The sequence below is a fragment of the Crocodylus siamensis genome, chromosome 4 (assembly GCF_052110815.1).
Source record: "Crocodylus siamensis isolate JL-2025a chromosome 4, ASM5211081v1, whole genome shotgun sequence".
Taxonomy (NCBI): Eukaryota; Metazoa; Chordata; order Crocodylia; family Crocodylidae; genus Crocodylus; species Crocodylus siamensis.
In genome coordinates, this window is record NC_143398.1 from 141,985,974 (window position 1) to 142,005,036 (window position 19,063).

Genomic DNA, 19,063 nt, shown 5'->3' on the forward strand with positions numbered 1-19,063 from the left:
GCCCTGCCACTGCAACAACAGGGAAATAGTTGGTTCATAAATGCCAAGAAGATCCTAGGAAATGGACCATGCCCCACACTACAGAGGAAAGCAAAATCCCCATGGTCTGTGCCAGTCTGACTTAAGGGAAAAATCCTTCCTGACCCTAAGTTTGGTGATCAGTATAACCCTGAGTGAATCAGCAAGGCATCCTGCCAGGGAGTCCTAAGTTTTATAAGTTCCAACAGGCTGCAGGGGACAATGGCATGACTTTACAAGAGTTTGCAAACATCAGCAAAGACTTCACAGACTGGATGAGGAGGGCAATGAAAACATGTTAACTCAGATTCAGTTTCCATAGGAATGATGACAACCATTGCAGCAAAAGATGAATGGACTGTCAGTCTGAGAGCAAATGGGGTGGTGGTTAATTTTCAGTTGATCATTCATGTACAAATCAACATGTCAAAACCTAGTTATTAACAATAAGAGAAAAGCCACAGGTAGTGGTAGCAGATAAAACTCATTGTTGATAATGGTGAGCTGATCTCCACTAAAGGGATGTGCAAAGTCGATAAATGGGTGAATAACAAACTGGAAGTGATATAATTTCTGAAAGTATTAAGGAAAAGAGCTCCCATTGTCAGGTTAAAAGTGACCTCATTGAGAAAAACAGGGAACCAAAACATTTGAGAAGAGTTTGATATATCTTTTAGAGAGTTGGGAAACTTCATGTTTCAGAGTAAAATATATCCTCTCCACACCAGTAACTATCTGACCACACCAATAATTGCCCCACAAAATGATATTAAAAAAATTCAGGGAGGACAGTTAAGGGCTGGATAATCTGAGAAGGGCTATAGACATTTAATGCTGGCTCCAAATATAAAGGCACACTGATGAAGTCAACAATGTTTGTTGCACATGTCAGAAAACCATGCCAAGTCAAGATAAAAGAGCTCGTGTCACTGGAGCAACATAGACTTGCACTTGTTTATGCTGACTGAAGAAGGACTGTGTACTAGGGCCGCATGAAATTTCGCTGGCTGTTTTGTTTTGACGCTGTTTCGGCTCATTTTAAGCTCGAAACAGTGAAATTGAAATGAAACAGAAGGCTTTGAAACAGCCTCAAAACAAAATGAGGCCACCTGAAACATTGTGAAAGTTTTGAAACATTTGGAGTTCCAGAGCAGCAGCCACGTGGTGGGAGGCAGGGGAGAGCCAGGGCTTACGCTTCGCAGCCCCATGTGGCTCAGCCCATTGGGGAGTGCAGCCCTGGCTCTCCCTGCCTCCCGCTGCCAGGCTGCACTCCAATGGGCTCCGCCAGCCCCATGGAGCTCAGCCCTATAGCAGGAGGTGGGCAGAGCCGGGGCTGTGCTATGCCTTCTGCTACTGGGCTGAGTTCAAAGGGGCTGCGAGCCGCTGGGACCCAAGCCTGGTGTGGGGGGCTCGCACTGGGCTGCAAGCAGCTGCAGCCTCCTCTAGCCAGCTCGGGTACAGGGCCGGGGAAGATCAGCTAGTGTGGGGACCCACCGCCCTGATCCCAGGGTGTGGGAGGGTCTCCACCCCAACTGATCTGTCCCAGGACCCACACCCTCCTCCAGCTGGCTCTGGTACAGGGCCAGGGCAGATCAGCTGGTGCAGGGGAGGGTCCTGGTTACAAGCTGCTGGCAGGGAGACAGATCACAGCCCCTGGGCTGCAAACTGCTGGGACCCGAGGGAGTGGGTGGCAGGGCAGGTGTGCCAATCCGGGGTGGGGAGGGTTCCCGTATGAACTGATTTGCCCCAGCCCCATACCTGAGCCGGCTGGAGGAGGTGTGGGGCCCAGGGCAGATTCGCTGGTGTGGGGATCCTCCCCAGCTCTGGGATTGGGGCGGTGGGTCCCCACACCAGCTGACCTGCCCTGGCCCCATGTCACTGGCCCCCAGTGGCAGCACCCATCTCCTGTCATCTGTCACGCAGATCGTAGCCCTGCTGGCACCCCCAGGAGGGCTGCAGGGGCTGTGCTGGAGTCCTCCTGGGGGTGGGAGCCCCCGATCTGCCTGCCAGGTGACAGGAGCTGGGTGCTTCCTCCTGGGACCAGTGGCAGCACTGATCTTTCTGGCGTCAGTCCCAGGTGGCAGCACCCAACTTCTCTCATCTGGCAGGCAGATCTGGGATTTACATTCCTGGGAGGACTCCGGCACAGCCCCTGCAGCCCTCCCAGGGGTGCCAGCAGGACCCCGATCTGCCTGTCTGCTGCATTTTGCTTCCCCATAATAACTATGGGTGAAACCTCAAAACAGCGTCAAAACAGCAAAACAGTTTCAGTGAAACAAAATGCAACAGTGGTTTCGAAATGAAACAAAACTTGAAATGAAACACTGTTCCGTTGAATTGTTGAAACTGAAGCTGAATCAGAACGGTGCTGTTTCGCACAGCCCTACTGTGTACATGTGCTCGCAGATGCTTCTCACTTCCCTGACATAGCCTTGCCAGAAAATGCTATCACTAAACTTATGGCCATGCTCATCAAACCTATTTTTCTTGATGCGTACTTAGCATTGTAATGTGACAACAGGTCTTGTTATGTGGGGCATGAGCTGGTCTGTGGTGAGGTTGTCCCCAATCTAACACATTATTGGGAAAAGGTGCTGAGATCAAATATAAGTGATATTAATAAAATGATAAAATCATGACTTCAGAAGGTGGCAGAGTCAGACACTGATCCATAATTATATCACAGGATATGACATGTGGTTTGTCAGCTGTAGGTATGCTGTTGAACAGGAATCTGGAAACAAGACAGACTAAAATGGCAGACACTCATATTAAAACCCCCACATGCAATATGCTAGGGGATCCCAAGAACTGCAACACTTAATGGACTTGAGATGATACAGTTCTATGGTGGAAATTAATGGCTGTATGCAGCAGTAGTGTTGTGTGAATTTTCCTTGGAGTCAGGAGAACAGATAGACACATATTTATCAATGACTTGGATGAGGGTGTGGAAAGTGCAGTGATTAAGTTTGCAGATGACACCAAGCTGTGTGGAAATGTGGACATATTTGAGGATAGGGTAAGCATCCAGGATGATCTTGGCAGACTGGTCTTATGAGCAGAATGCAATCAGATGAGGTTCAATAGAGACAAGTGCTGGGTCCTTCATCTGGGTAGGAGGAACCTTCACCACAACTATACAATGGGTGGTGGTCCACTGACTGGCACTGCATCTGAAAGGGACCTGGGGGTGACAATCCACCAGAAGATGAATATGAGCCAACAGTGCGATGAAGTTGCCAGCAGGACAAATAGGACTCTGGTGTGTATCAGCCAGTGTGTTGCAATTGGATCCAGAGACGTGCTCCTTCCCCTCTATTCAGCACTGGTGAGGCCACAGCTGACGTACTGTACTTCAGGAAGGATGTGGATAAGCTGGAAAGGATGCAGAGAAGGGCCTGGAGGATAGGTCCTATGAAGAGAAACTCTGGGAACAGGGTTTGTTTAGTCTGAGCAAGAGAAGACTGAGAGGTGACTTGATACCTGCCTACAAGTATGTCAAGGGTGAACACCAGCATCTAGGGGAGCAACTCTTCAGAAAGGCACCCTCAGGGAGGAAGAGGACCAACGGGCACAAGCTGACTGATGAAAGTTGTATGTTGGACATTAGGAAAAACTTCTTTTCCGTGAAGGATCTGGAATCTGGAATGTGCTCCCAGCAGAGGTGGGGCAGTCACCATCCTTGGAGGTGTTCATGAGGAGGCTGGACAAGCACCTTGTTGAGCCCAATAACTTTCTGCCCATGGCAGGGGACTGGACTTGATGATCCTACAGGTCCCTTCTGGTCATGAACATTGCGTGCCTCCTGAGGCTGAGGTGGGGCACGGCGACCGCCCGCAGGCAGCAGCAGTGGTGTTGGCGGTGGGGGCATGGTAGTGTCAGCAGTGGAGGAGAGGGCGGGCAGCAAGTGCCAACTGGCAATCGCCAACCACCTGCAGACAATTGACCAAACTGAGCTTCAGGATTCCCAGGTTCCTTTTTTTATGCCCTCTCTTGGGCTGCTGAGCCTCTCTGGGCTCTTCCTCTCTGTCTCTCCCTGTATCCAGGTCCCAGGCCCTGTCCCTGCCCTGCCCTGGGCTTTGGGCCCTCTGGTCCTTACATCTTAATCTTGCCTTTCTTGGGCTCTATGAGATCGCCCCTCTGGGCATGCTAGATGCACCCCTGCAGGTGCTTTGGGATTGCTGCACTGCCCTAGGTGCTCTGGCACCTCCAAGCCACCCCTCACAGTCCCCCACAAACCACCAGGTCTTCTCTCAGTATCTAGTCCTCCCTGGTCCCTCCCCAGGCATCGGACCAAACTGAAACCAAACAGAACATAAGCCCACCTGGCTGTAACAAAACTCTTATCCAACCCTGACTCTTCATCAGTTGCTAGCCCTTAGCTTCTCTAGCCCACTCGTAATTTGCCTCTCCATCACAGGCACCTCTGGAGAGCTCTTCCATGCTCATCCTCCATAGTCAGACTGTCTGCCCTGCCTCTGGTCCTGCATTATCTCTCTCCCAGGGCTCTGACCCTTCTGGTCATGTGACTCCCTTGGGTTGCTTGCAGATGATGCCTGCTAATTAATCTGGTTGGCTCATCTCTATAGTCGCCCAGTCCTAGCTGCACCCTGTCTGTGCTACAGGGCCCATTCTGGGCTATGGCTGGCTTAAACTGGCAGAGCGCCCCAGGCTCTCTGTCATTCTTCACCTTAATAGCCTGTATAGACTTGCCCATAAAGGTTTAACTGGGGAGGCAAGAGGTGGTATTGAGAATTGCACATTCAGGTGGTACAGCTCCCAGATTCAGGCATCTGTGTGAGGGGCACTGCAGAAGCCCACAGGCAGCTAAGAAAAAGCAATTCAGAACTACTGCCCTGAGAGAAGAGGGGATTTTCCAAGGATGGTGAATTCTGTTGCTTCCAGTGCAGTGATGCTGTAATCACTGAGATCCCTGCATAGCCCTAACTGAAGCACAGGGCAGTGACATGGGATGGGTTAGTTATCTGTGTGTGTGGAGCAAGCACATGTGTAGCCGGGAAAGTGGGTATTGTTCCACTTACATCCTGTGCCTGGGCCTGCACACCTGTGCATAAACTGTGCTGTTGTGCTCTCACATTTGTAAATCCATGCATTTATACCTCTGTGTGCATCTGCCAGCATACATATGCCTGCATCTATGTCTCTTCGCTTATGTGTGCCCAGTCCCAGCATGTGCTTTCTCTCCTACAGAGCAGCATGGTGCAGAAGGCCCTAGCCTGCCTCACTCGGGCTCTTCCCAACATTACCAGCACCTACACAAAAGCACTGCTAGCCTATGCCTTCACTTTGGCTCAGGACACCCAGCACATGAAGCAGTTGTTTCAGGAACTAGACCAGAAGGCCATCAAAGCAGGTAAAGGGCCCATCCAGTACTAGCTGGCACACAGAGCTCAGTTCCTCCTTTCCCCCTAGCCTTGGGGGTGACTGGTGACTGCCCCCACAAGACTTAGCCAGTTGAGAGCTGAGCTCTGTAACTATCTGACCTTTCTTAATACACCCCTGTCACCTGCTAGACCAGGTAGGAACTGAGTAAGGGATGAGCTACTGTAAACTAGGAGGCTATTTCCCAAGTGGCCTTTCTCAATGTAGACTGAGAGATATTTTACCTGATTTTTCAAGTAGTCCCCACATACTTACTAAATAACGTGTAACCCCAGGGATGTTTCATCTCACCCTTTGGAGTGCAAGTTTCCTACCTATGAACGCAAGTCTTTAAGGTGGGATACACGAGGCAGCATTCTTGTATGGCCATCTATGTAGCCAGGAGAGATTTACCCAGTGGTTTTGAGCAGTCCCTGGGCACTGGGTGCCTTGCTTGTGTCCCAAGCCTGAGAACATCTGCCCTGACAGTGCTTTGACTAATTCTCTCCTCCCCTAGGAGGGCAGATCCACTGGAGCCAGGCCCCCTCCAAGCCGCCCAGTACCAGCCCCTGGTCCCAACCCCAGTCAGTGGATGTGGAGTTGACAGCCTACATGCTCCTTGCCCTGCTATCCAAGCCAGTGACCAGGGATGACATTGCCACAGCCTCTGGCATTGTGGCCTGGCTCACCAAGCAACAGAATGCCTACGGGGGCTTTGCCTCCACACAGGTAACCCAGAGTGGGATGCTGGGGAGAGGAATGGGCAGGGACATCACTGGAGAAAGTACCTCTATGACGGGAGCGTGTGCAAATTACTGTTACCCCTGGCTGGGCACTGGACATAGGGCCTGGGAGTGTGAATCTCAGAGTTAATTCCTGGAGTGCGGAGCCAGCAGGAGTGAGAATACTGCTGTTTGTGCACAGCGTTCAAGGATGTTGTTCCTGGCTTGAAAGAGCTGACACACAGTGAGGTGACTGGTTCTTCCCCTTCAGGACACAGTGGTTGCCCTTCAGGCGTTGGCCAAATATGCTGCCCTGACATACAGCAAGGAGGCAGACTTGGAGGTGATGGTGACATCTCAGGGCAGCTTTGAGAGGAAGTTCCAGGTCACCCACAAGAACCGGCTGCTGCTGCAGCAGGAAACACTGACAGAAGTCCCTGGGAAGTACTCACTCCGGGCTGAGGGCAGAGGCTGCATCTTTGCCCAGGTAGGTCCTCGCTCCCAGGACGGTGGGGGGAGTTAGACACTGGCTGTGCTCCTCATGCAGGGCTGCACTAGAGGCCAGTTTTCATGACCCAAGAACACCATTGCATTTGCATGCTCAGTTGATGCATCCAGCAGTGGAGGTTGACGGACTGCAGCCTTCTTCCCTGTTCACTTCCTCTGCTGTTTCCCATCATAGCACTGATTGTGGAAACATCCTGGCTCAGGCTTCTACAGAGCTTATTGGAGGTGGTTCTGTGGCTTTTATATCAAGTGATATAGGAGGCCAGACTAAATGATTACAGTGGCCTCTCTTGGCCCTAAAACCTATGAATCTGGAAAAAAAACTTCAACTCCAAGTAGTAATACATCTGGAAGATGATTTGGGTCACTCTCTGCCTTGCAGATGGTACTGAGGTACCATGAGCCTCCCCCACAGGCCTCTGTAACCTTCGCTTTGCACATCACCACAGAGCTGGTCAACTGTAACAGCAGAGATGTGTCCATCCTCACTCTTCGTGTTAGTGTCAGGTAAGGCCAAGAAAGCCTCCACCTCCACCCAGCCCGTTCACCTGGGATGTGGCTACTCCTGTGAAGTGGGAGGGGGGCATATTTGGGGAGTCAGGGTGGGCTTAGTGGCTGTGAGGGAGGTGTTGGGTTGCTTGGATGGGCACAGCTGGGGGGCAAATTTGCCAGCTGTGAGGAAATGGAAAGAAGGGAACCAGGACCCTTGGGGCAGTTGTGCCTCTGGTTGTGCCTCTGCCGCTGGAGGATGGAAGAGTGGAGGTAGTGCTGTCCCCTTTAATATCCTCTGAAGGAGAGGGAGAGGACAAGGATGAATAGAAGGGGAATACTGTGGGAGATGCCCCCTAGGGCTGGTCAGAGCAAGGAAACCATCTTAGACACTATTCCAAGCCAAGGTCCCAGGTTTCTTCTGAGATGGTCCTGGCCCTGGCCCCAGGGCTGTCATGCAGAGGCAGTAGAGCTGTGGGAGAAACTGGGGCCAGAGGAGGATCAATAGCTTCAGCTACCCCTTGTTTACGCTTCTGATGGTTTACATCTTCTCTCCCATTCTTCCCCCAACCTCTAGCTACATTGGGAGGAGAGTTGTTTCCAACATGGTGATCGTGGAAGTCTCCCTGCTGTCCGGATTCATCCTGGCTTCAAGCTCTAGCACATCTGTAAGGAACTGGAGGCCAGAATGGCTTCCAATTGGTCAGTACAAGCAGGTCCTATTCTTACCCTGAGGAGAGGCAGCAGGCTGCAAAGAGCAGTTCTTCACTTCCAACTAACTGAGCTCATGCCCCAAACATTTAAACCCAAAGTTGGCTATAGACCCCACTCCCACTCTACCTCTACTGTGTGCCTTGAGGCCTGTGATTTCCATGGGAGGATTCAGACCAGTGACCCAAGCAAAACCCCAAAAGCCACCAAAAGCATATCCCTCTCATTGGTCCCAGGCACTGAGTGACCCTATGAAGACATCAGCTCTGCAGGGAGTGGGAGCTCTCATCTGCTCCCATCGAAGAAGGGAGGCTGTTCATTCCTGGGGAGAAGTGTCTGTCGAACTTCTCCCACGTGCCCTTTAGAGACCCAGCTTACCCTTCTCCTGTTCTCTCCTTTCCCAGCTGCAGCAGAACCCCCTTGTGAGGAGAATGGAGATGAGCCGAAGTTCTGTCTCCATCTACGTGGAACAGGTGTGTATGCTGAGGCAGGAGTGAGGGGCAGTGGCAAAGCTGCGTTAGGAGCCCATAGCTGGGATAGTAGTCTTGTTAAATTCCTTCCTTGGCTCTGGCAGACTGAGCACAGTCAGTCACTTGTGCCAAGATTCGGGGAGTTCTAAAAGTAGTTTCCCATCTCCCTTACCCTCCCAACAGCTAAGCAACACCTCCCAGACATATGCCCTAAAATTGGAGCGGGAGATCAAGGTGACCAACTTGAAGCCACGCCACATCAAGGTCTATGACTATTACCAGCCAGGTGGGTTGTGGAGCTGCTGGGGGCCTCTGGGCTGGGTGTGGGGGCCTGGGCTCTGTGTGTGTGACTCTGATCCCTTCTCTTCTGTTTCAGAGGAGCGAGCCCTGGCTGAATACAGGGCTGTCTGCAGCTGAGGTAGGCCCAAGCTTCATGGAGCTGTCCTCCTGGTTTCCTCCCAGCCGCTGTGCACTTCTCTTCACACCATCCCTGCCAGGGTGGACACGACAGCCCCCTCCTGCCCTGGAAAGACCCTAACCTTGGTGCCTCTGCTCCATCTACTGCCCTGTCAGCATGAAGCACCTGCCTCCTGGCTCTCTCCCCTCCATCTCCCTTCCTTCTTCCCTGGGCTTTGCAGCAGTCAGTCTCCCCACCTGAAATAATTGTGTCCATGCTGGAAGAAGCAGCACATTTTGGCTCCCCAACCTCCTGGGAAAGGGGAGGGGTCATAACAGACCTTGGAAAAAAAGGACTAGACTTTTGCAGTGTGCTCTTGACAAGGCTGTGCACTGAGCTGTTTGGAGATTTCAGTTAGTGCAGAACATGGTTGTCCCTGAGTTATGTGTCATGAAGCCTGCATTTGACTTTGATATTCTACTCCCTGGCTTACGAGCTGAGCTTCTCCTCTGGGTTCATTGTCCTGGAAGGCTTGGGACAAGGCTCCCCACCTCTCTGGCTCAGTCTACTGCAGCTGAAACCAGCATTGTGGTGGAATTTCCCTCTCCACAAGCAAAGGGTCTCATAGAGAGCCCTCCATCACTCTGATGAAACTGAGCTCATCTTCCAGGTGCGCTGCATAGTCCATGCCTGTCTTTTCTCACTGGCACATGGGGACACTGGGGGACTGGAAGTGCAGATTGGCAAGGATTTGGGTGGCTCTCATTTCTCTCCTTCAGCTTGCTTTGCTCTCACTTCTCTCCAAATGCCAGTTTCTCTCACTATTCCTTTTAATGCTGCTCCACTTTATTTCCTCTCACAGTCTTCCCAGGAGTCTCCTGGGCAGTCTCTCATTCTCCTCTGTTTCAGCACACAGGGATGACATAGGATGGAAATCGTTCCTCCCCTCCATCAGCAGGGCCAGCCCTGGCTCATCAGGATTCCTGCATTGTAGTTGCTGGGGTGAGGGGAGTATGAAGCCTTGACAGTTGCCCATGCGAGGGACTGGGGTCTCAGCTCTGGACAAAGCATGGATCACTTTGGGGTCCCTCTGGGATTTTAGGCCCAGGCCCACATTGCATGAATGGCCCATGCCCTGTAGCCCTCTCCTAGTGAAGTAATTTTTGGGGTGTCTAGTTGTTTTTGATCATTGTAATCTGGAATTTTCCTGAGTGTGAAAAGAATGAAAATAAAATGTCAATCACGGACCAAGGCACTAGTATTTGATCGGGCTCCATCGTAACAGGGGGGGAACTGGTCAGGGGATAGTGCAGTATATCCTATTAGTGTGTCCCCTCTGTTTACCTTCCTCAACCCTGATTTCCATGTCTCTGGCTGCCTGTGTGGTATCAGCAGGAGTTAGGTGTAGATGAATAGTCTCCTAATTCTACCGCTGCCAGATCCACAGGCCAGCACTGGAGCGAATCCCCCACAGCACCATCCACCTGCAACAGGCTGTCCAGGTAGATCTTCCCACTGAGCTGATTCTGTACCCCTGCAGCCGTGCCATGAAAAATGTTCCCTGTGATATCTCCTCTGGTTTGTTGCAGCATAGAATTGAAAGTGCAGTAAAGCTGGAGCATTTCAGGGGATAGGAAGTGTTCAAGAGAAGAGCAGCTAGTTCCCAGTGCTCCCCTATTTCCTGAGCACTTGTGTCTTCCACATGGAGAAAACACTCCCTTTGTCTCTGAGCAGATCCATACCTCTCTCCTTCCCACTTCCTTCTCTCTGAGGTCTATCTCATTATCCATATTACTATATTATTTATCAACCCTATATTTCAGGCAGAGATCTGTTGACTTACATTAGAAACTAGAAAAGCTTTATTTCCACATGGAGGACTGCCACTGAGTTGCTAGTAGAGTCTAACCAACTGGAGGTCCACATACCTTTGGTTGCCTACAGGCTGATGAGTAGGTAGAACAGGATTCTACAATATCCTTTTGATGTCTCTCATTGTATCAGTTGCATTTCAGCAACAACCTTCCCAAATTCCTCTCCTAGGACACAAATAAGGCTACAGGGATCAGACCTACAGATAAACAAATCACAGGTCACCTGCAGGATCTTTCAGCAAGCAGCAGCCCGTGGGCACTGTATAGATGAATTGAGACAGAATTGTGGAGATATCCACAGTGTAATCCTCCATTCTGACCATTAGGCCCTTTGGCTGACGCTTTCCAACTAATACAGTGAAGCATACAAGTAAGCTGGAGGGAATGCACAGTGACAGGCTGGTGCATCCCCAAAGTCACAGTGCTCCCCTGTCTGAAGCACCAATGGGCATGGGGTAGAAATGTGGCTTGTTCCCATACATGATGGAATGGCTTGGACACAGCGCTCGGAAATTACTAGCTTACAGGAAGACAAATGCCATCTGGTTAAGTGTTTGTCTTCACTTTGTTTGGCCAGTTTCCTTTCCTGCTGTAATGACTCCCTTATCTGCAGCCTGGTTGGCTTGGCTGGTAGGTAAGGCGCTATGAAGGCACAGAGCAACATCTTAGTCCATCTATTAGGTGCCTAGGTACCTAAATGTAGTTCTATTCAACTCTGAGAACACTCTCAAAATCCCTTTATTACACCAGCATTTCTAATGTAACATTATTTTGGCCATAAAACTAAGTAAAAAATGAAACAAACAAAAAAACCAATGAGGAGGACCTACCCCACCACCTTTTGCATTAACTGCTTTCAGGGACTCAAGCAGCGTGAAACAGAATTGTATTTGGGCATCTAAATTCTCTCATATATCTAATAGGTAAAGTCGTATTAGGCCCACAGTCTCTGCCTCTACAAGTCAGACCTTACTCTACCTCTTAGAAATCTAAGTATATCTAGGAACTTAAATGTTTCACCCTGTTCAAGTCTCTGAAAAAAGCTAACATGCCTGTTTTTGTAACAGGCCCTCACAACAAGCAGCAAGGAGGAAGAAGATCCACTCGTCTTTTGTGTCAGCTATTTTTCAGGGGCACGAACAGGATGGAACAGAATCATATTTAAATGCTTACGTCCACTTAGGCCTCCTATTAGATGGAACAGGTGTTGACTCTTAATCTTTTCTTCTCGATTCAGAGGAGGGATTTGAACCAAAGTCTACGTTTCCCAAGAGAGTGCCCCAAATATGGCTATAGGGCACTCTGGGCAGGCCTCTCTCCATCCTGCCATGAAGGTGTTCCACTCTACGGTTAAATATTCAGTGGCACTGGGAAAGAGAAGGAGAGAGAAAGAACCTCATTCTGCAGCTCTGTGCCAACAATTTGGGGAAAAAAACCCTGGTTTTGAAATGAACACTTCATTTTTCAGTAGTACCACCAAACTGAAATATCAGCTATTCACGCAGCTGTAGCATCTGCAGAAAGTAGCTCTAACACTCAGTACCTGGGAGAGCAGTGAAACTGAAAGTTTGCAAATAGGGGCATCTCATTTGAGGTCTGAGGTTTGACCCAGGTCAGAATAGCCGCAGCTCAGTCTTTTATATGAGTTACTCTTCCAACTTGCATTGCTGTTCCTATGCAAGTGGGTGGCAAGTGAGAGCACACAGCTTGGGCAGCTAGTCCCTGGAAGGAGCCGCAAGAACTGTACAGACTTACAGGGCCATGTCTCAGGAAAAAGCCTTAGCACATTTTATCCCTCATGCTCCAGAGGAACTTGAAATAAGATCATGGAGTTATAGGGTCCTGGGACAAAAGGCTTTCTCCTTGGACAAATGTGATGTCTATTTACAGCTTAACAGCCAGCTTCATTATGCATCAGCATGTAAGTCTCCAGGGCCAACCAGGAGCTTCTTGAGTGGCTGTAGGGAGGTCGGCCACACTTCCTCCCTTGAAGGCCTCTGGCCCATTCACCAAGAGTATGGCCCTCACTCCTGGAAGTGAGAGATTCCTTTCCCACAGCATCAAGGCAGGCTGCTGTGCCTGCCTTTGAGGGGACACCTGAGCTGTGATCTCTGATAGCAGAGCAGGGGGAGACAGGTGTTTATTGCACCATGCCTCCAATCTAATGGTGAGTGGTGATCCCCTCGGGGCAGGAGTTCTCTGAAAAGGAGCTGACCAGCTACCGTGTTGTCTCCTGTTCAAGCTGCAGCAATAAAAACATTGTTAAGCAAATGGAGGTGAAACTGGAAGGGATCTACATTTATCTGGACCAAGGTAAATAGAACTGAGCTGCCTTGGTTGGGAATAGCAGGGGGAGGAGGCTGTGGGACCTGAGTGAGAAGCACTGGCAGAGCTGCATGTGGAGGAAGACTGTCTCGCTGTGCCATTACTTTGCCTGGCATTTGCCAGCCCTCACAGTTACTCATTCTCTAAAATCCTGACCCTCCAATGGCCTGCGAACATGGCAGGGGTGTCTCACTTTTTCCTTTCCCTGCCTGTCCCTACCTTGCTGACCCCCTCTCCTGTCTTCACAAGCTGAGTGACAGATCACAGACTTTCTTCCTGTAGCTGGAGCAGGATATCGAAGTGTCTAGCCTGAAGTCAGGTCACATTAAGGTCTATGACTACTACCACTGGGTTTGGAGCCAGTGGTTTCTTCAGGCCAGGAGCAGGGGCTCTGTGGCCTCAGTGCTGTGCTGCAGAGGGCTGAGGCTGGACTCTCCCCTCTGTGTGTAACTCTTTCTCTTTTCCCCTTGCAGAGGAGCGGGCCCTGGCTGGTTACAGCGCTGTCTGCAGCTGAGACACAGCCAGCAAGTTGGGAGTTGACAGGATGGGATGGCACGGGGAGAGCTGGTGTCTGCCGACAGCATGGGATGAATCCATGGTGGGGCTCCAAGAGGGAGTGGGGAAGCTGGTAGTAGGGCCTTAATGCCAGTAGAGAGAAAATCACTGCAGATATCCAGGTAGAAAAGCCAGGCCAGGGGCCTCTGGGGATAGGAAGTTCTGTGACAGAAGGACCTCTCAGATGGAAAGGAAGGGAACCCTTGCAGCAGGAAGGATGAGTTAGTGGGAGGCAGGGATTGACTTTGGAGATACCAAGGTAGTTGTAGCAGCTGGAACAGAGACATCTCTCTTGTCTGGAGGGAGAAGGGTAGATCCAGCCAGGGAGGAGACACTGATTTGTTTGTCCCTAGCCCATAGTGGTTCCTGTAACCACAGAAATAATGATCAGCATTGGACTGGCCTGTGAAAGTGACCTCGGGAGAGACAAAAAGGAAGCTTTTTGCCCTTCACTGAGACCCAGAGTCAATACCAGGAGAGAGCACTCAGCAGGAAGCCCAGGAGTAGCCCCTGCTGGTCAATGCAGGATCCACGCCACAGCCCTATGAAGCAAAGGGAGTGGATAGGGACCTTCCTTCTGGCTTGGCCTGCTCTCCACAGGATGGGAAGGGGCCTCCTAGGCCACTGAGTCCAGTCCCCAGGGCTCATAGGCACCCTTTTATCCAAGGAATCCCCCACAATCACATTCACCACTTCAAACCTTCACATATAACAACCAGGCACAAAACTGGGAACATTAAGGAAACTCTGCACTGGGCAAAAAAGGGGTGATGCCAGCACTGCCAGTGCCCTGCCTCTGTAACAACAGGGAAGTAGTTAGTAAATACATTCCCAGAGGATCCCAGGACAAGTACCATGCCCCACACTACAGGAGTAGGCAGCACCCCCACAGTCTGTGCTAATCTGAGGGAGAAAAAAATCTCTCCTGATCCCAGATTTTGTGATGGGTGTGAAACCCACACCTGCCAGCTTGTTTTCCAATTGCCCTAGTACGGAACAGACTCTCTAAGGATCTGGGAGGTGGCTGCTGCCCCTGTGTCTCCTGGCAATCTCTCTCCCATTTGTTTCAGTGCATGGGGCAGACACTGGACAGAAGGACAGGCCCCCAGAAGCCCAGGCTGGGAGGACTGGGGTGATGCCTCCCACCCTCATTGTGGTTTCTGGTAGATAATAGGGATTTATTTATTTTCTTTTCTTGGAGGGGCTGTGCCTTTGGCTTCAGGTCATTTTGCACTAGGAATTCTCCCAAGGAAAAGAATTAAAGCAAGGCTCACATGCATGACCTCTGACACTGTTCTTCCAGTTGCTGCTGATGGTACATGCACTCAACCCATCTGTGAAACTCCTCCTGGGCTGCTGGTGCCATTACCAGCATGTGTTAGTCCCCTGGTCTTTCTCTACTGCTCTCTACTCCACAGCCCTGCTCAGCATTTCCCTCCTCGGAAGCCCCCCGCTGCACCTGGAGACACTCCCTTGCCTGCAAACACTTTCCCTTAGGCATGCTCAGGAACTGTGCACCACAGCCTGTCCATCACAGCTAGCCAGGTTATAATCCCTCACCCAAGCTGAGCCACTGGAGGCACTGACAGATGTGCAGCTCCCTGCTGTAACTCCTGGCGCTTTAGAGGAAGTGCCATGAGTTACAGAGTTCCCCCCACCCTGACTCAACAGATGTACGCTGTTGGGTCCGGGGGGTTGTGGGAATCAACCTCCAGTTTGGAGTGGCTGTGTGTCTGTAGCCATTTTCTCTTAGCTCTGCCTTGCCCTTCTCCCAGCTCCAATACACCTCAGAATGGGAGGAGTAGAAGGGAGGGGAGACAGCTCAGTCTGGGGTTTGCCCAACCTGTGCTGGAGGATAGAAGCCCCCACACATCCAATCCACCCATCCCACCCTTCAGTGCAGGCTAGGCAAACCCACATGGAGCTCCCTCCCCTCCTTTCTCCCCCTCCCATTCTGAGGATAGCACCAAGGGCGGGTCTGGGTTGTATCAGCTCAGCACTGCTCCCTGCACATGCTGACAGATGTTAATGGAAGCGCTGCACTTTGAAGTGCCTTCATCTGAATACTCATGTAACGAAGGCTTAGATTGTCATGTGACTGGGCACTTTTGAATGCACTCTACAGTCATGCCCTTACAGAACTGCACAGCTGTAGAGTGCTTTAAGGGGCCAATCATACTACAAATGTAACTTCTGTCTGTGCCCTGGGTAAAGTCAGGGGAGGTCTATGGCACAGTCACTGGGCAGAGCACTTGGAGGTGGCAGGTGTTATACTTCCCATGGGTTGTCTTGGAGTCCCCTGTCTCTGAATGATTCATCTCCATGGCTGAATGAAACTGAATGAGACTATAAGACTGTCCTGTGACTGGGACCAAGTCAGGGGACTGGGCCCAAGATGAGTGCCTCACTCGCCTCTTTGAAACAGACACCCAGCCAGCAGCTTTCAGCCATCACAAAGGCACTGGTCTCTGTCATGTTTTTAGCATTTAGCTCATGAGCACCCATGCCCGTTTCCACTGAGTGCCCTTCCTGCTTACTGGGCATGTCAACATGAAACATTTACTGTGCAGTTGACTAATTAACTGTGCAGTAAACATCTCAGTGTCTATATGTGTGCCCCCTATTAGGGTGCACAAAACTAAAAAAAACTCTGCAGCAAATACAAGTACTATCCTGCTGCAGAGTTTTTTCATTTGCAGCAGTGCACGTGTAGATGTTGCCCCAGTTGGCTGGGGCTCTGGGTGCTTCAGTGTGGGGATAGCAGGCAGAAGCATTCTCATGTCCCAGCTAGCCACTCTGCAGCACATGGAGCCTGGTTGGAGCAGCCCTGGCCTGGCAGGCTGACCCCCTGGGTTCCCTGCCAGCCCAACTGCTCCAACTGGGGTCTATGTGCTGTGCACATAGTTGATTTGTGCACATTATTTGCACATATAGACATGCCTGCTCTTGGCTGTTGCAGGTTGAGTGCCCATTCAGGGGCCCAAGTCACATACTCCCAAACTTGCACAGAGCAAAATGGAGGTGGGGGGGGCACCCAAGAAGTTCTCACATCTGTTCTCTGCCTCTCTTCCACCACACACACACACACACACACACACACACACAGGATAGAATAACCTCACTGAGGAATTCCAGTCCCCTGAATCCACTTGATTTTAATTGGGTGCCAGACACACCCTAAGTTTCTATGTGACTGGCTGATCCATAGGAAATTTCAGATCATCTGCTTGTTTTGCCCTCGAACTCTGCCAGGAGAGCTGAATCTGGTATAGTAGTGATGTCCAAATGGCTGCTGGGGAGCTGTGGGTCAGCAGCTGCATCCTGTGAAGATAAGGCAGAGGACAAAAGAAGCGTCCTAGGGGTGGGGCATGGGAATTATGAGATGCACAAAGCTCTGAGGAAATATCAATAAAACAACCTCATGGGGAGGAGTTAGGATCCCAGTTATCACTTAGGGTGATATCACTCGGAGGCTACAGGACCTGAACCTGTTCAGCCTCCACAAGAGAAGGCTGAGAGGGGATCTGGTGGCTGTCTACAAACTGGCCAAGGGGGACCAGCAGGCTATGGGAGCATCCCTGTTCCCTTGAGCACTACCGGGAGTAATGAGGAATAACAGCCATGAGTTGACCGTGAGTAGATTCAGGTTAGACATCAGGAGGCGCTACTTCACAGTCAGGGCGGCTAGGATCTGGAACCAACTTCCAAGGGAAGTGGTGCTCGCCCCTACCCTGGGGGTCTTCAAAAGTAGGCTAAATAATCACCTAGCCAGGTTCGTTTGACCCCAGTACTCTTTCCTGCCCATCACAGGGGGTTGGACTTGATCTGCTCAGGTCCCTTCCGACCCTACCAGCTATGAAGCTATGAAACTTGACTCCATAGTGTGGCCCAGGGATAGGGGTCCCCTCCTGCTGCTTCTCAGTTGCAGGCCTGATCTGACTGAGTGGAAGCAGAAAGAGAAGCTCTGCATACAGTGGCCCTGATTCCATCCAGCTGAAGACATTTGTGCTGCATGCATACTCTTGCCGCATCACTGCAATAACTTCCCACCCTCTCTGATACTTCTGTTGAGTGTTGGAGCATTGTTTTGGATAGGGAAGATCCTGTCTCTGGCACATGATTGGACTAGATGATCTCTAGATGTTCCTTCGAGTTCTACTTCTCTATGATCTGCGACTAAGTGGAGCCTCCTGTTGCCCCTGTGACTCAAGCATTCCCCCGTCTGTGTGCCCATCTGATGGATGGAGATGGGAAATGCAGAGCACAACTCAAGTGACTTGCTGTTGAGCACACTGCAGAGCCAGAGAGAGAGATCCCAGGAACACTAGGTTCTTCTTGGTCACAGCCAAGCCTCTGCAGGGTGATCCCATAGGCCTGGTTGGATGTGGCCATTTGTTCCTCACTGTACTGCAACTAGAACCCATTCTGAAACTCCAGAACAGCCCTTACAATAAACATTATGGGATCCCCTCAATAGCAGGTTAACCCCAAACCTTGTTCACTTCTGAGCTCTGGTCATGGAGCAGGAAGGCTCCAGAAGCCTGCTACTGAGCACCTCAGGGAATGGGCCAGGCTAGCCATGCCCAGTTAGGACCACAACTCCCATTCAGCCTCACCCAGCCGGAACCCAGATCTTTCACTGCCAGAGCAGCATCAGTATAAACACTTGGGATACAGAAATGCTCCCCTTAACTGCCCATCGCCATTTGCCTCAAGCCCCTGACAGCAGTCCTTAGTCCTCCTAGCCCAGCTCCACCTGCCTCTGCTCCCAACAAACATGCACATAGTGCCACACACTCACCTCACAGGCAGGGAGCACTGTACTCCATCACAGTACTTTCATCTGCAGAAGGAAGGAAAATGTACAATGAAATGCACCTCTCCCTGGTATCTGGCCCTTCTGTATTCATTCCTTTACATAGCAGGGGTGCCCCTATTGGAAGCTGCCCTCTTCTCTCTTGCTGGAAAGATAAAGCTCCAAATTCAATCACCCCTGATAGCTGGCTAGTTCTATTGCCAGGGTCTATCACAGGGGTCAGCAATGTTTTTGGACAGAGTGCCAATAACACCTGCAAACTCAGCTTGTAAGATGTTGGTGTGCCAGGGGCAGACAGCAGGGGAGCTGCGAGGGGCCCAGTCCTTGTTGTGGCAGCACAGCCCCAGCCCTTTCCCTGCCATCCACAGAAAGGTATGCATGCCAAGCAAAATGCCTTTGTGTGCAACACTCTGGCACCTGTGCTGGGGGTTGCCTACCTTTGGTCTATCACATCTCTGCCCACAGCCCAGCCAGTCTGAATCCTGAGCTCCCCAAGGAGAAAAGGGACTAATGGATTGCTGGACCCCTGATAGCCCAAATCACAACTTGCATGAGTGGGGAGTGGTAGTCCTGTCCTGAGATCTGATGAGGAGGGAGAGCCTGGCCTCATGCCATTGGCCAGCTCTTCTGCCATCTCTGCTGGGAATGTGAGGTTCCAAGCTCCTCCACCCATTAAGGACCTGGTCCAGACAGGTTCTGAGCTATTACAAGTACTAGTTTAATTGGCAGGTGGTACAAGCTTAGCACCTGATAGCACCCAGTGGCATTGCCTTCTAAAGGGAAGAAGCTTCTTG

At 51.0% G+C, this 19,063-nt stretch overlaps 2 protein-coding genes across 3 annotated transcripts in view; one reads left to right on the forward strand and one right to left on the reverse strand.

The window, feature by feature from the left end:
* The window catches only part of LOC149866625 (alpha-2-macroglobulin-like protein 1), a 49,917-nt gene extending 36,505 nt beyond the window's left edge, over positions 1-13,412 (forward strand). Inside the window, exons 28-35 of the mRNA XM_090043966.1 lie at positions 5,233-5,395; positions 5,921-6,132; positions 6,397-6,612; positions 7,015-7,139; positions 7,699-7,789; positions 8,237-8,305; positions 8,486-8,588; positions 13,372-13,412. Coding sequence (XP_089900092.1) covers positions 5,233-5,395; positions 5,921-6,132; positions 6,397-6,612; positions 7,015-7,139; positions 7,699-7,789; positions 8,237-8,305; positions 8,486-8,588; positions 13,372-13,412 — 1,020 coding nt within the window. The remainder of the gene's footprint in view (positions 1-5,232; positions 5,396-5,920; positions 6,133-6,396; positions 6,613-7,014; positions 7,140-7,698; positions 7,790-8,236; positions 8,306-8,485; positions 8,589-13,371) is intronic.
* Positions 13,413-16,590: 3,178 nt separating this feature from the next.
* The window catches only part of LOC149866626 (alpha-2-macroglobulin-like protein 1), a 43,898-nt gene continuing 41,425 nt past the window's right edge, over positions 16,591-19,063 (reverse strand). Inside the window, exons 35-36 of one of the 2 annotated variants that reach the window (XM_090043964.1) lie at positions 18,255-18,296; positions 16,591-16,774 (exon numbers count right to left, since the gene is read on the reverse strand). In XM_090043964.1, coding sequence (XP_089900090.1) covers positions 18,256-18,296 — 41 coding nt within the window. In that variant the 3' untranslated portion in view covers positions 16,591-16,774; position 18,255. Of the gene's footprint in view, positions 16,775-18,254; positions 18,297-19,063 lie in introns of those variants that run through there. The other variant, XR_016441933.1, reaches the window with a different exon arrangement.